Source organism: Sinohyriopsis cumingii, chromosome 10 (assembly GCF_028554795.1).
Source record: "Sinohyriopsis cumingii isolate HCF-2022 chromosome 10, ASM2855479v2, whole genome shotgun sequence".
In the NCBI taxonomy this organism is placed as follows: Eukaryota; Metazoa; Mollusca; class Bivalvia; order Unionida; family Unionidae; genus Sinohyriopsis; species Sinohyriopsis cumingii.
The window spans coordinates 119,580,718-119,594,927 of NC_142970.1; the positions used below are offsets into that span (position 1 = coordinate 119,580,718).

Here is a 14,210-nt window from a genome sequence, read left to right on the forward strand (position 1 = left end):
CGCTGCGAGGACAGTACCGTACTTGACCAAACTATAATGACCATTTGCTACTACTGTCAGTTATAAACTTCACGAGCTTTGGCAAACAGTACAACGAAAGGTAGCACACACACACACAGAGACACACACACAAACACATAAGTGATATTTATTAGTAAAAAAAAGCTAAAATGTAAATTTTTTATCAACTATCTCGAGGAATCAATTCAGTCTAACAAGCTTTTGACTCCGACATGTTCGAATGCTATATATTGAAAATGCTCTAAAAACTGTTTCAGATTATTCTCTAGCGAATCAAAATGAAACGTTATCAGCAAAGATTCCTTCATCTAGAGAGAATGTTTCGTCAGGGAGACCATTTTTTATAACGAAAGATAAAATATATTGTGTCAGTAAGCCGATATTGCGTTTTATTTCATTAGCTACTGAACACAGTTATATTATCTACCAACCGAACTCCATATGATTTTGCAGCAGTTGCTAACTTAAATTGTAGAAAACCAATGTCCGACAATGTATATAGGCGATTGGATTTAATACTAGCCATCCCATGTGGGCTGCCTCCACATGAACCTTTTAATAGCTGTATCGATAAATTATTAAACAAGATTCAAATATCGCTACCTTCATTTTTGATATTTTTGCTTATTATATATGTATACTTATTGTGTTCTTGAATCAGACACACACATATTTCTGGCAAACACTCATCTTTAATTTTAGAAAGCCCATGCCTCCGAAAAGAAACAAACTTTTTAGCGAGCTTTTTTGTTCTGTAACTTTTATAAACATTCTTTCTAAAAACGATCTGAAATTGTATACCAATATTGCTTTTAATTGTATGGATGAATCGATTTCATGGCATTTCATTCGCGTAGCTTTTTGTTGTGCTAGATTTAGGATAGAGTATAACAAAAGATAGATATATATATATATATATATATATATATATATATATATATATATATATATATATATATATATATATATATATATATATATATATATATATATATATCTTGAACTTACAGCATTCCAGTGGGTATGTTTCATCGTTGATTTAGAATCTAAGTGTCTAAATGGCAACATGGAAGAAAAAAAAATTGATGATTTCATATTAAAGGCAAGCAGCTTCCAAACATCAATAAAATTCACAGCTAAAGTCTCCAGACTGGGAGAAAACAAACTCCATATATACTCCTCAATCTTATCAAAACCAACTGATAAACATAAGTATCATCTCCCAAACAGTTGCTCTCCAAAACACTGGATTCGGAACATCCCGTATAGCCAGTCACTTAGGATACGCAAGAATATGTTCCGAAAGAAGAACTATTCCAAAAATGATCTGAAGAGGTGCGTTAACATTTTGATTATCAGAGACTACAACAGGACCTGATAGAGGAAGCAAGCAAGAGGGATATACAAACGAAACGGAATGACCCACTAAAATATGTAGATAAGGATAAGACTTATCTGATACCATATATCCTTACAATTGTACAAGTAGGCTGAGTCACAGCAATACATATTTTTCTTTAGTTTGAAAACGAAATAGAAGAAAACAATACCATGGATATAAATACTAAAGTGAAAACTTGGGGGGGGGGGCAGACAAATAAGTTCCAGTATGGTATCTAGTCTACCAACTAGATTTCATAGACCTATTTTTTCCATCGCCAACATCCCCACCCACATGTATTGCTCAAATGGTAAATCAACATTTAGGAGACCAATGGTGCCTGTATATTTTAACATAGTCTTTATATCTTCCGTATGCTTTATCTTGGTAGTTTCCCACTAATAGCTATGATATACAGTCTTTCTCATTTCCCAACCCACACCCATCTACTCGGCTTAGGTTAAAAGATAAGTTTAACAAAATACTGATATAACAAATATTTCTGTGTTTTTTATAGCTGATATTACATGCACATGTTCAGAATGTTTGCTACGAACCAAATGCATCTGGTGTAGAAATTATGGGATTTAATAGAAGTAATTTAGATGACAACAGGTGAGTAGTCACCAAATAATATCCAATAATCAAATCTAAATGGCGTCTTAGCGTCTTAGCACACAGTTAAAATAATTTCAGAATGTCATTTGGAATCTTTGTTCGAATGTCGGGAGTGTAATATATTTTTATATATGTATTGTTCTCATAATAGGTGTACATTTACATAATGCCTCGAAATTATTGTATGTGCATTTAATTGTTTGCTTATGGTATAAGACTCAACATGTTTTTAACTACTAAGACCTCACCAAGTTTTTCAGAGAATTTAAATTAACTCATTAAAATCTGATTGGAAGTCCGATACCCAAACTGCCCCACTGGGTCAGCTGACTTGGTGTATCCATGGGAACGGTACTGAGCTCTTGATGTAATCGGTAAGATAAAGCCACTCATGTCGGAAAGTGTCGTTAGGATACTAACGAAACTTAGAAGCAAATAAAGTTATTGTTCGTCCCTCAACAAAATTATTTTTGAAAATAAGCAAGTCAGTGAATGAAAATTACTTCATGCTAATGTTACAGACTATAAATAATTATGTACGGGAAAGTGTGTGAGGGGTGTGATTTGGAATTTATAACGTAGATTTAAAGGTCACAGATATTGTACAAACGTATGATATTACAATAGTAATAAACAAAACTCATTAGTTGTGTATGCACACCAAAAAAATAATTAATTAGATTTAAAACTCCGCCTTTTTAAATGAAAAAAATGATTAGGCAATCTCTGTAAACAAACGGTAGTTTCCGCGTGTCAAAACCGGATACGACGTATATTTATCCCTTCTTTTAAACCTCGCCGTTTAAGTGTTTACTCTTCCCACGTAAATATCTATGTGATATATTGTACGATCGTGCTTTTGTACAGTAATTATGGTGCACTGTGTTGCATAAGGATGTAACCAAAAGAGTGATGTGGGAAAAAGGTTCTTTCTATTTCCGAAAGACCATGGTTACCAGAAAAAGAGTGGATTTAATCTGTGGGTTCGGAAAATTGTATCATGTGTGCCATATTATAGTGAATTTGGCTCAAAGACAATACGGCCCAACTAGAAAGACTATTCGGCCCAACTTAACAATAGTTTGTACATGTTCTTTTTCTTCAAAAAAACAATTATATACTATGTAAGATAGGTTTTTGGAAAAAAAAAATGATTTAACCAAACTATCTTGATATTCTTTCAAAGGAAATAATCATACTTCGTAAAGTACAAATTTATGAGAGAAAACACAAACTAATATATCTTGCTTGTTCTAATTAAAATATATACATTTTTATGCTAAAAATATTAGCATCTGCACAACGACATTATCAATTTAAGTCTTCCGGTAAAATTGTTAATAATGATATATAAAACAATAATACTTAACAGATAAAATTCTACATAATACGTATACATTTTGCTAAGGGTAATGTGCATGATATATTATAACAAATATACTTAATTTAACTTCAGGTTGTAACACTGCTACATACAATACAAACTTGATTACACACGACAGATATAGAGAGAGAGATAGATAATAATGTTGAGCAATCTGTCAGTGTCTAGTTGCTGCAATATGAAGCTCTTATCAGTTAATTGTATTGTTTTTAATTTTCAAGTTGTCTTAATGTGTGCGCGTATAAATTGAAAGCTTGTTATTAATAGTCAATATCGTCAATCATATTTGCACCATTATTTCGCACAATTAGAAAATTAAATGAAGGAAATTAATTTTGCATTGTTATCATATAATCCTTCTCTTTTCATCATGCGAAAATTATTTAAAAAATATATATCCACGAATAAGTATATGTAGCGGATGCCGATTTGCGGATGCATCTTTAGTGTAGTGTGTATCGCTTATGTCAAATAATCCCAAATGAGACGAAAATACTCGATTTCTTGAAGGCACCTGCCATTCACGCATCACAAATTACAGGTAACAAACTGAACCAGATTGTATTGTATCCATGTTAAATATAAGACGGTATCTCGCAAATAAAAATCGTTATTTGAAAATAAATTCACTGTGAGTGCAAATAATCATCGTTTCGCCAGCGTGGGTTACAAATGTATTATTAAAGCAAGTTAGTATTGTGTAAACTATCTGCCCAGCAAACATCAATTATGATTACACATGGCAACAAATAAAAACCCAGGTGATAAACACAACTTGCAGTGAGCAAAAAGCTCATTGTTTAAATTTACCTACATGAAATAAAATACATAGGTTATTTTCATACGAAGCAAGCCTAACCCGGAAATAACTTTCGTATATATTAAGTGTGTCGATTTTTTCTTATGAAGTCGGCCGACAAAAGCAAGTCAAGTTTGGTTCCTTTGAATTCTTTAAATGGGCCGATTTCTTTTTTATTTTAATAAAGTCTTCCGACATAGGGAAGCCAGCATTGATTATTTTTACCTTTGTTAACGTAAATAAAATAAATTGAAACAATGTGACAGTTTTGAAAGCGACTCAATCTAGAGCGTCATGCACGCATAACGATATAAGGATGAAAAGTAAATTAGTTTTCATTAGTTTCATCATAGTTTATAGTGTCTTCTTTTTCGACAACAAGAAGCATGTACTTCGTCTTGTAGGGATAAAAGTACGTCATTTCCGGTTGGCGTCCTCTATAGGTGGGAAATGGTAACTAGGATGAAGTTATAGCGTTTTATACTTCTATTTCGAGTAATTAAATTAATATTTCTTCTTCACGCTTGATAAAAATAATTTGTTCCTTTTGTGCGAGTATAACTACTATTAATCATGTAAGGCAAAAAGAAAAATGTTGATGCATGGCCGGTGACCTTTAACCATTATTCAGTCATATCGCTACGATGTCTGCCGTGTGACAATTTAATACCGCAGATATGTAGGATGATGTCCAAGCCAGTCACATGATCCTGACACCAGGCCGACCAGTCCCAACATTGACCTCTTAATGTTTTGCGCCATGCAAGGCAGCTGTTAGTACCATTTTTATAAGTCTATATTATGACTCTGCCGCTCATTGAGCCCACGACCTCCCGCATCCGAGGCGAAATCTTTAACTACCAGGCCACCGGAGCGGCTTACGAGATCAGTTATGTTTTCTTTTAACTATTAGGCAAAATTAGTCTTGATCGCAGTCATAGTAAAGATGGTGATGTGGAGAGCTATGAGTAATTAGAGTAACTTCACAATAAAATATAATGTATGCTACATCATGCAGACTACACTAAGTATTTGGTGTGGCTAAATTTAATTATTGCGACTCACGTAGCTACTTTCAATCTTATATACAGTGTTACATCCCTAGTGTGAGCACATTTAAATGCAGGGACACACGTGAATAATATATAGGGCTGGTACAGTAACAATGGGTATTCTACAATAGGTGGTCAGCACTATGACAATTTAACGTGGGTCTCTCTCTCTGTCTCTCTCGCGTACACACAGACACACGCTCTATCACATGCACTCCACTCGTATATGATTTATGTCGTTCTGGTGTACGAAGATAAAATTATAAAAGCAGAATAAAATCAGGCTTACGCCATGAAACTTTATTAATCAACCTGCACTGATTTCGACAAGGTAGAATAATGGCAGGGGTATGACAAGAAACTGATGGGGTTATTTTTAGTTAATGATTTTCAAACACTAGTTCCAAACATGTTTGTTTGGAATGCAATGAAAACACAAAACTGGCCATAACAATTATATTAGTTTACAAAAATATCCTTGTGTCAATAGTCTCATTCGAACGACATGTCATGCTCCGCCTCCACTCTTCATTGACTGGTCCGACACGTTTTAGGTCCTTAATATAAATTGACCTTCTCGCATGATCTTGCAGTTGAAACGTGCGGTATTAAATACCTAACGTAGTCGAAAATCTACGCGTTTGTTTAATAGTTTATGTTAATACTATTTACATCCAAGAAGGATGCGTGCAGTCGGATTTCTAGCGTATAGAATTCTCCTCAGTCTGACATTCATGTCACACTTGTACAAAATGTTTGCTTGTGAATCGATCGTTCACAATACTGACATTGGCTTGGAACAGAATATCCCTGAAAACCAAATGCAAGAGATGAGAACTGCGTATGCGAAACAAATATTGAACCATTTTGGGTTACACCAAACAACAAAGACCAAGGAGTTAAGTCCTGGTAAGTATTAGATTTGCACACCAAACCATTCATGCACGAAAACAACAACACTAAAATAAAATAAAAATTGCATTTACTTGCGCTTCAGTCAAATTCTGTATTATTAATTGATGGCTGAACCTTTCGCTACGTGAAATTTTAAATCCTACTAAGACAGAAAATAGAGCGGGAAGCCATACTAAACACTTGTTTTAATTTGAAATCACCGAATACAAATACGAATCGTATAATTGTAACAAAATCTTAGCAACAAAGCAGTTTGTTACTTGCTTTGTATCATCCTCTATCAAACAATGATGCGACATGCAAAATTGATTAAATTGACATCTCTGCTCAAAAGGAGAGTGTTCTTGCTGTCAACTCAATGCTTTGTTTGCAAAACAATAGTCCTGAAGAGACTGACATGCGTTCTATCAAACATATTTCTTTTAGTCTTTTGAAAGCATGACTTGCCTTAGTGCAGTTGCCGTTTTATTTCTAAATGTCTATCATAGGACAGCGATCGTCAACTTTGGCCACTAATTGATACATATTTTTTAAAACTACAATGCACACTTTATATGCCTTAACCACTCGGTTCACGTCCTGACTCGTAGATTAGAAGCCAATGAGACCCTCTGTTATAACTATATATAATCTACTGGCATCAGCAGATGAAGATATTTAGGATTCCATATTCTCCGCAGCGTATTTCATTGCTTCTTGTAGATGAGACCCGGAGTCATAACGTATCAAATTATCATATTTGTAGACATTGCCAATGGAATTAATTTGTGCTGTCAGCTGTCAACATAGCTTCATGAGCGCGTTATTAGCCCCACCGGGTTTGGTAACTACATATACACCATCCTGGTGCCAACCCTATGGCCATATATACACCTCCTCTATATAAAAGGGTCAAATCATTCATGCAACTAATCCAATCAATGGGTCTCCTTATTCTCGAATAACTTATCACAGGGTCGTTCATTACTTACCCAAAATAATTTACCTAGTCTAAACAGTCAATCTCTTGCTCTCCTATGGAGACTTACTCCTGAATTATACCTGAAGCTACTGATATCACAATTACAATAGGGTGAGGTTGACAATTGATGGACACGTTTGTTTCGCTAAAACCTTGTTTCCAAATATTAGTAAATGTGGATAGTTTACTTAATTTTGTATTAACTAGCAACATTTGAATTTCAGTTATCATGCCTAACTCCTAAGTCCTATCTCATCCCACTCTTCCCACTTTATATAGGATATTTGCTTTTGGCATTAGAGTGTGTCTCGATTTCATCATCCTTCTTTTACATTCTACTACACCCTGTGTGGTAGTGGGTTTCTACATAAGATAGCATTGGTCGCGTTGTTGGTGTTGGAACAGTAATCAAATCTTTGCTGCTGAATAACAAACGTGCTTAGACGGATTGTTAGATTATAATTGACACTTATGACCCTGGCTGACTTTAGTGACCTTAAATTTCTATGGAAGTCTTCGGGCATGTTAAATATCACACATTCGCGTTATTCCCCATACTACCTCATTCCGTGATAATTTCCAGTCATGCCTCACTGTGCCTCATCCTTTGTTCAATTCCCACTATGACTGAGATTACAATATCCTGTATTAAATTCCAGTTATTCCCTCCCGCGTATTAATATATGGTTTGATGTTAAATCCAGTTGTAGTGCCCACAAGAAATTTGTACAAATACGTCACACAAAATGTAATATTATGTTTACCTTTCAATTAAACAGATATTCCATGTATTATGTTCTCCTGATCTTATTTAACACATGCAAAAGATACAATGAATAAGAAAAAACATGATGTGTTATTTAATTTCATGAAAAGGTTTGTGAGTATATAATACACATACAGACATGTTTGTGAATTTATCTTAGAAAGACCATGGATGGCTTTACTCATGCCCTGGAGACAATGCATGTTAAATATAGACTATTTTATCCAACTATACTAGAAAGATAAGACCGATAAGATACATAGTGTGGTAGATATTCTATATAAGATGTTTTTACAACACTACGTCAGCCTGGTTAGTGAAATCATCAATTGGTAAGATATATAACAAAATGAACAATATTAAGTACGCCTGAAACTCCTGTTTCTCGTTAGAACGTTTACTTTATAAAACTCCAAATGAAGGTCCTCTTATCCCACTGTTAATAGAGACATATTAAATTTAAGTGTTCTAAGACTTTAGTTACACATACATTCAAACGAAGATAATGTTGTTTTTAGTGTCGCCAACCTTTAACGCAAATCGTTCTTGTCTAAATATATTTTCTTCAAATTCATAACCTTTTCCGTGGGAATGTTTGCAACGAAATGCTTAGTCATAAGTAATGCTTCGAGAATATATGTTATATATGTCATCATCATCAAAATCATCGTCAATTTCTTAACTCAAGAGGTCGTTGGTACATATATATATATATATATATATATATATATAGAGAGAGAGAGAGAGAGAGAGAGAGAGAGAGAGAGAGAGAGAGAGAAGATGTGTTTTTATCACTTTGACTGCTACTGACCATTTATTTGCTTTTGTCTGATGTTTCACTTGTCACAGGTCAAGAGACTAATGCCGGCAAATCTGGAAGTGTAGGAGATGATGGTCCTAAAAGCAAACAACCATCCATGACAGCGATGTTTAACATGTCAAAAGTAGAGTTTCTGCGGGAGATGCTTTCAGCAAGAAAACGTTAGATGATCCTTTCTTTCTTTCTTTGCTCTTCCTTTTTTATTTTTCATTATAGTATAATATTTTTATTAGTTAAGCACAAAATATTATCGCGGGATAATATATATTTTTATTCTGTCTCTACCTTTCCTTTCACATTTGATTCAGTTTTGAGTCATAGTTAATATATTCACAAGATTTGGGCAATCAGGCACCAAGAGTAGCACCCCATTATTTGAGAGTCATGCGACATAACAAGCGGAATGTTTCAGGCTATTATGAAATCAACCGAGTTAGATAGATGTTACATCATGGTATTTTGTGTGGTCCATCATTTTCAATGAAACATTCCTTAGAGTAAAATTCGCTGCATTAAACCTTGTTCAAATCTGCCACCTTCGCAAACGCTTTAAGATGAAGGCATGCTTTGGCAACTTTGCTTCAGGAACTGTTTGCTTGGTTGCTTTTGTTTTCGGGGGATATCTTTTTGGATGGGATGGTGTGGGGTTATGTTGTTTTCTTTCTTTTTTTGTTGAAACATAAAAACTAATGTAGCAAATTTTATCGCAGATCATGTTCTTGTCTATAAGGCTCTGATTATTCCATCACGTATGGTTTTGTTATCTGAACCGGTTTCATAGTTTTAAACTTTTCTATAGTACTTATCTGAACTGAGTTTATACAGAAACAACCGAATTGATCAAAATACCTATCACTTATGGTGATGGACCTGAATTTCCTTTTATAATTAAGCAATACATATCTTTCTAACACAGTTATAGTGATTGGTTAAAGATAAATCTCGAGCTCAAACTCAGACCCAAACTTGGCATTATACCAAGTGAATACAAACGTTAATGTTTATACGTATGACATCTCGTACACTCGTGCTTTGTTTGATAAAGACATCTGAATGCCGTGTCCCATCTCTCTAAACTTTATAATAACGAAAACAATATATTTATTTATTTTCAAGTTAAATTTAAGCAAATTTTTATGTTTCCACACAGAAATATGTATAAAAACGGAAAATAACTTTGAAAACATTCTACCCGAAATAAAAGATCAAATGGAAGTTTTTGATATTTTGATTATTTGTCGAAGTTATTTTCTAGCTGAGGTAAAGTAGGTCTATTTTATTATCATATGGTCATAGCCCAAAGATATGTTAGTGACCAATGGAACCAAACAATATGTGGTGGCATATTGCATACTGAATTTCGAAACCTCAGGTAGTCGCTGATTGGCTGAAAATAATTTCCGGAAAAGATTAATATAATTTTCTGATGAAGCCTGAATAGTACTAGATTATGACTATTAGTATTTAGTGTAAGAATATTAAGTCTGTGAAGAATTATAAATGGTTATAACATTGATTTGCATTTACGTAGTCCTAATCGTCGACGTCAGAAATTACTTGAAAACGTGATTATCAACATAATGTTTCAATAAAGGTCTAAATCCACTTAGCTTGTCATGTACACTGTATATCAGCATACAAACCAAACAACATCTTATAATCTGACATATACACTTCAAACCATCTTGACATATACCCTTCATATTAACATGGAAATCAAAATACTTCCTATAACCTGACATAAACACTTCAAACCAACAAGGAAATCAAAATATTTATTATCAATTAACATAAACACCTCCTTTCAACATGGAGATCAAAATACTTCTTATAACTTGACAAACACTTTATATCAACATAGAAATCAAACTACTTATAACGTAACATAAACACTTCATAACATCATGGAAAGCAAAATAATTTCTATAACTTGACATATACACTTCATATCTACACAGAAAAAAACCATTTCAGTTTGCATTTTTCAAACAATTGCAGCAAAATGATACAAAAACTAATATTTACTGTGTTGTCCTGCAGTGAAATAAATTGCATGATCACATCATGTGTTGATTATAAATATAGAGAAAAAAAAAACATTTGTCTTTATAGCAACATGCTATCATGCACCTTTCGTTTTTCATTTGAACTTTCAGAGTTGACGAATCTTTCAAGTGGGTGACCAATGATAAATTGATTGTACGATTTATTTCCTTTTTTACTTCGGACTTCACAAGCACTCTTTTCAAATAAACATTCCCATAAATGAAACGCAAATGCTACCGATTTTAATTAACTACATTCCTTAATAATTATATACGAAACTAAACGATGTGATGAATATTCAGAGGTTCTGTTGATTATGATCTAACATTGAGGTTTCTAGTAAATCTAATAGTGATTATCAAGTAACGTTATGCGATTAAAATTGGATAGTAGGTCATAGACTGGTAATTATTGTCTGAGATATACAAGCAGCATAAGAACGTTTGTTTCCCTAAGGAAACTATGGCAATGCACGTTTCTCCAAGGAAACTACGGCAATACACGTTGCCCTAAGGAAACTGTGATATTTTACGTTTTCCAATGAAAACAAAGGTATACGACTTTTCCTAGGTAATAAGAACCAGCCCAGAATACAAATATATACAAATTTTATTATGTAACTATACTCATGGAACACAATAAAATCCAAGTTAGCGATATTTTCAAATTAACGGATAGAAAGAGTAGTCGGTAACCCTCGGCCATGGAAGGAAAATTATTCAGGAATTTCTAGAGTATTCTCCTCAGAACACTTCTTGTCTTACACATATGACATTTGGTATTGTACATTTGTAGGTAGACACTCGACAAGCAAGACGGAAGCAGGGCAGAGATGCCAAAGACACGAGCTCTATGTCAATTTCACCACCCTAGGATGGAATGTAAGCAATTTCCATACCAGGAATTTATTTATTTATCATACATGTTTTAATTTATTTAATTTTCATAAATGCATTTATTTATTTACCATAAATTTGATCGTACACAAATGTCAACAATATGTACTAGCGCTGTGTGCATTGCAAGGGGATCTTATTGCTGGAACTCGCTTCAATGCATCATCAACGGATAAACATGTGTTGGGAAACCATGACTTCTCCTGTCGATAATGCGGATTAGTTTTAAATCCGCGTGCTTGAAGGCCAAATGGTGGTGGGACAAAAATCCTAACTGTTAGATCCAGATCTAGGACAATTTACCCCGCTCCCAGTATATCTTGAATTATTTTGGCTTTCAAAAGTGCACTGTTGCCAAGGTAAAAAGGTATTTGAAACAGTGCTATATATACGTCATTATTGAACATAAAGAAGAACAAAAGGAAAACGTTATAAGCATATGTAATATTGGACATGAAGAAAGAAAACGTCAAGAAGCATAAATGCATATATATCGTTACTAGCCTAAGAGCTGGTTTACAGTAATGTGTAAGGATTGCTTAGGTGTGATGGTCACTGGTAACAATACCTACAGACAGGCGGACTCACCGAGCTTATGATATTTTTCTTGTCGCTTTGTTCACTCTTGACTAAAATATCTTGCGTTATATCTTTAGTCTGTAGTTACTAAGTATCTTTAGTCTGTAATTCCTTATTTTAATGGATCTAATTGGCGTAATAAATGAAAACTTTATATTTCAATTGTATTTCTATTTCAGACGTGGCTTGTCGCCCCTCCAGGATACATGTCATATTATTGTGATGGCGAATGCAATATAGTGTCAGTGGATTTGATTCGTACAAAACATGCAAAGATTCGGGGTATTTTGAGCGCTACTAATCCAAACATCCCCAAGCTTTGCTGTGTCCCTACCAAACTGTCAGCAATAAATGCAGTGACTAATATCAACTCAACGGTGGAGACATTAATTTGGACTGATATGGTAGTCGATGAGTGTGGTTGCGTGTAAATAAATAACATCGTCCTTGATTTGATTGCATGGATTAAATATTCTTTGTTTCGAAAATATTAAAAGCAAACATTTACCATTAGCATGTCAAAAAAAAACATATTTTGTGAATGTTTCATATATATATATATATATATATATATATATATATATATATATATATATATATTTGCTTAAGAAACATCATTAGATGAAAATCACCTTTCTAAATTTGGTGTGAAAATCACCACACGAATAGTTATGATGAAGGATTAATCTCTTAACGTGAAAAGACATGATATAAATAAACTGTATACACAATTTATGTTTTGTTGAAGATAATAATAAAGTTTCACTATGTAAATAAACGTGTACTCAGTGTATTATCTGCTTCCTTCATAAGACGTAGCAAGAGCTGAAAAAATATTTACTCAAATTTTATTTCCATATCTGTGACGTCGTCGATTTTGTTACTTTTACGGGACTGTTCCTCTCATAAACTCATAGACAAGCTGTTCTCCTGACCCGAGTGAGAGAGAGAAGAGAAGAAGAAGAATTTCAAGCTCTCTTGAAAGAGGTGTCACTTTGACTACGAAGATATGGCTACATCTGGGAAATGTGGCGATGCGAGGGTACTTCGAGATGCTGTAACGACAGAACTCTCTTTGAGTTTCTGACGAATGACTAATTTATTCAAATAATCAACAAGTAAAATTACATTCCAATATTAATCTACATAACCTTAAATTATGGATATAAGGAATACATATAAAATCAAGATATTCTTTAACTTAGAAGCATCATACATTTTTATAATTTCTGCCTTTTAGAATATAATACTGATAATTAAATATCGAAAAAAATGCACGATAGCTAAAGAATTTAAAATTAAATATTTCAGACTTATACGACAATCATTTAATAGAAATATATTGTACTGAATTTATTCTAAAAAGTCAATATATTAAACTGATATTTTATTTCTAAATTAAATTTCGCTGAGTATGAGGTTGGTAGCGAAAGTCACTTTTTACTATTATCAATAATATAATTACAAGTAAATATATGTTCTTCAAACAATTAAACTTTCCAATACATTATTTTAAAGAAAAGCAAAGAAAATATAAATTAATCCAACGTTGCACCGTACTGATGTTAGATTAACATCTTAACACTTAAAAGCCTTATAATATATGAAAATATTGTATGATAATCCTTACTGTAACAACACATGCCTCTTCGAGTTTCTGACGAATGGACTGGCGTGTCCGCGGATCAACCCTTTTTACGCCAGTTTCTTATGACATGACCAAATATGGACATATGTCTAGTTCTTGTGTTGCGCCGGAATCTCAAAGTGAGGCTCCATCGATCCTTACAGGCTATCGTATGGTTCTATGTACATCATTAGATAGAAGATTTTTGCCAGATCAGCTAATTTACCCTTCTAGAAGGACTCTTTGGAGTTTGTCTAGTTCGTCTATTTCACAACTAAATGGGTGTAGTTCTGTTTTGCTGCTTATGATACAAGGGAAATGTATAGAGATTTTTGTTTTTGGCTT

General features: G+C 33.6%; 1 protein-coding gene across 1 annotated transcript; it reads left to right on the forward strand.

The window, feature by feature from the left end:
* Window positions 1-5,887: 5,887 nt before the first annotated feature.
* Window positions 5,888-12,669, forward strand: LOC149791105 (bone morphogenetic protein 5-like). Its single transcript, XM_089971471.1, has 4 exons — window positions 5,888-6,164; window positions 8,747-8,878; window positions 11,559-11,644; window positions 12,418-12,669. The coding sequence occupies exons 1-4, from the start codon at window positions 5,939-5,941 to the stop codon at window positions 12,667-12,669; spliced, it is 696 nt and encodes a 231-aa protein (XP_089827597.1). The 5' UTR covers window positions 5,888-5,938.
* Window positions 12,670-14,210: the final 1,541 nt, after the last annotated feature.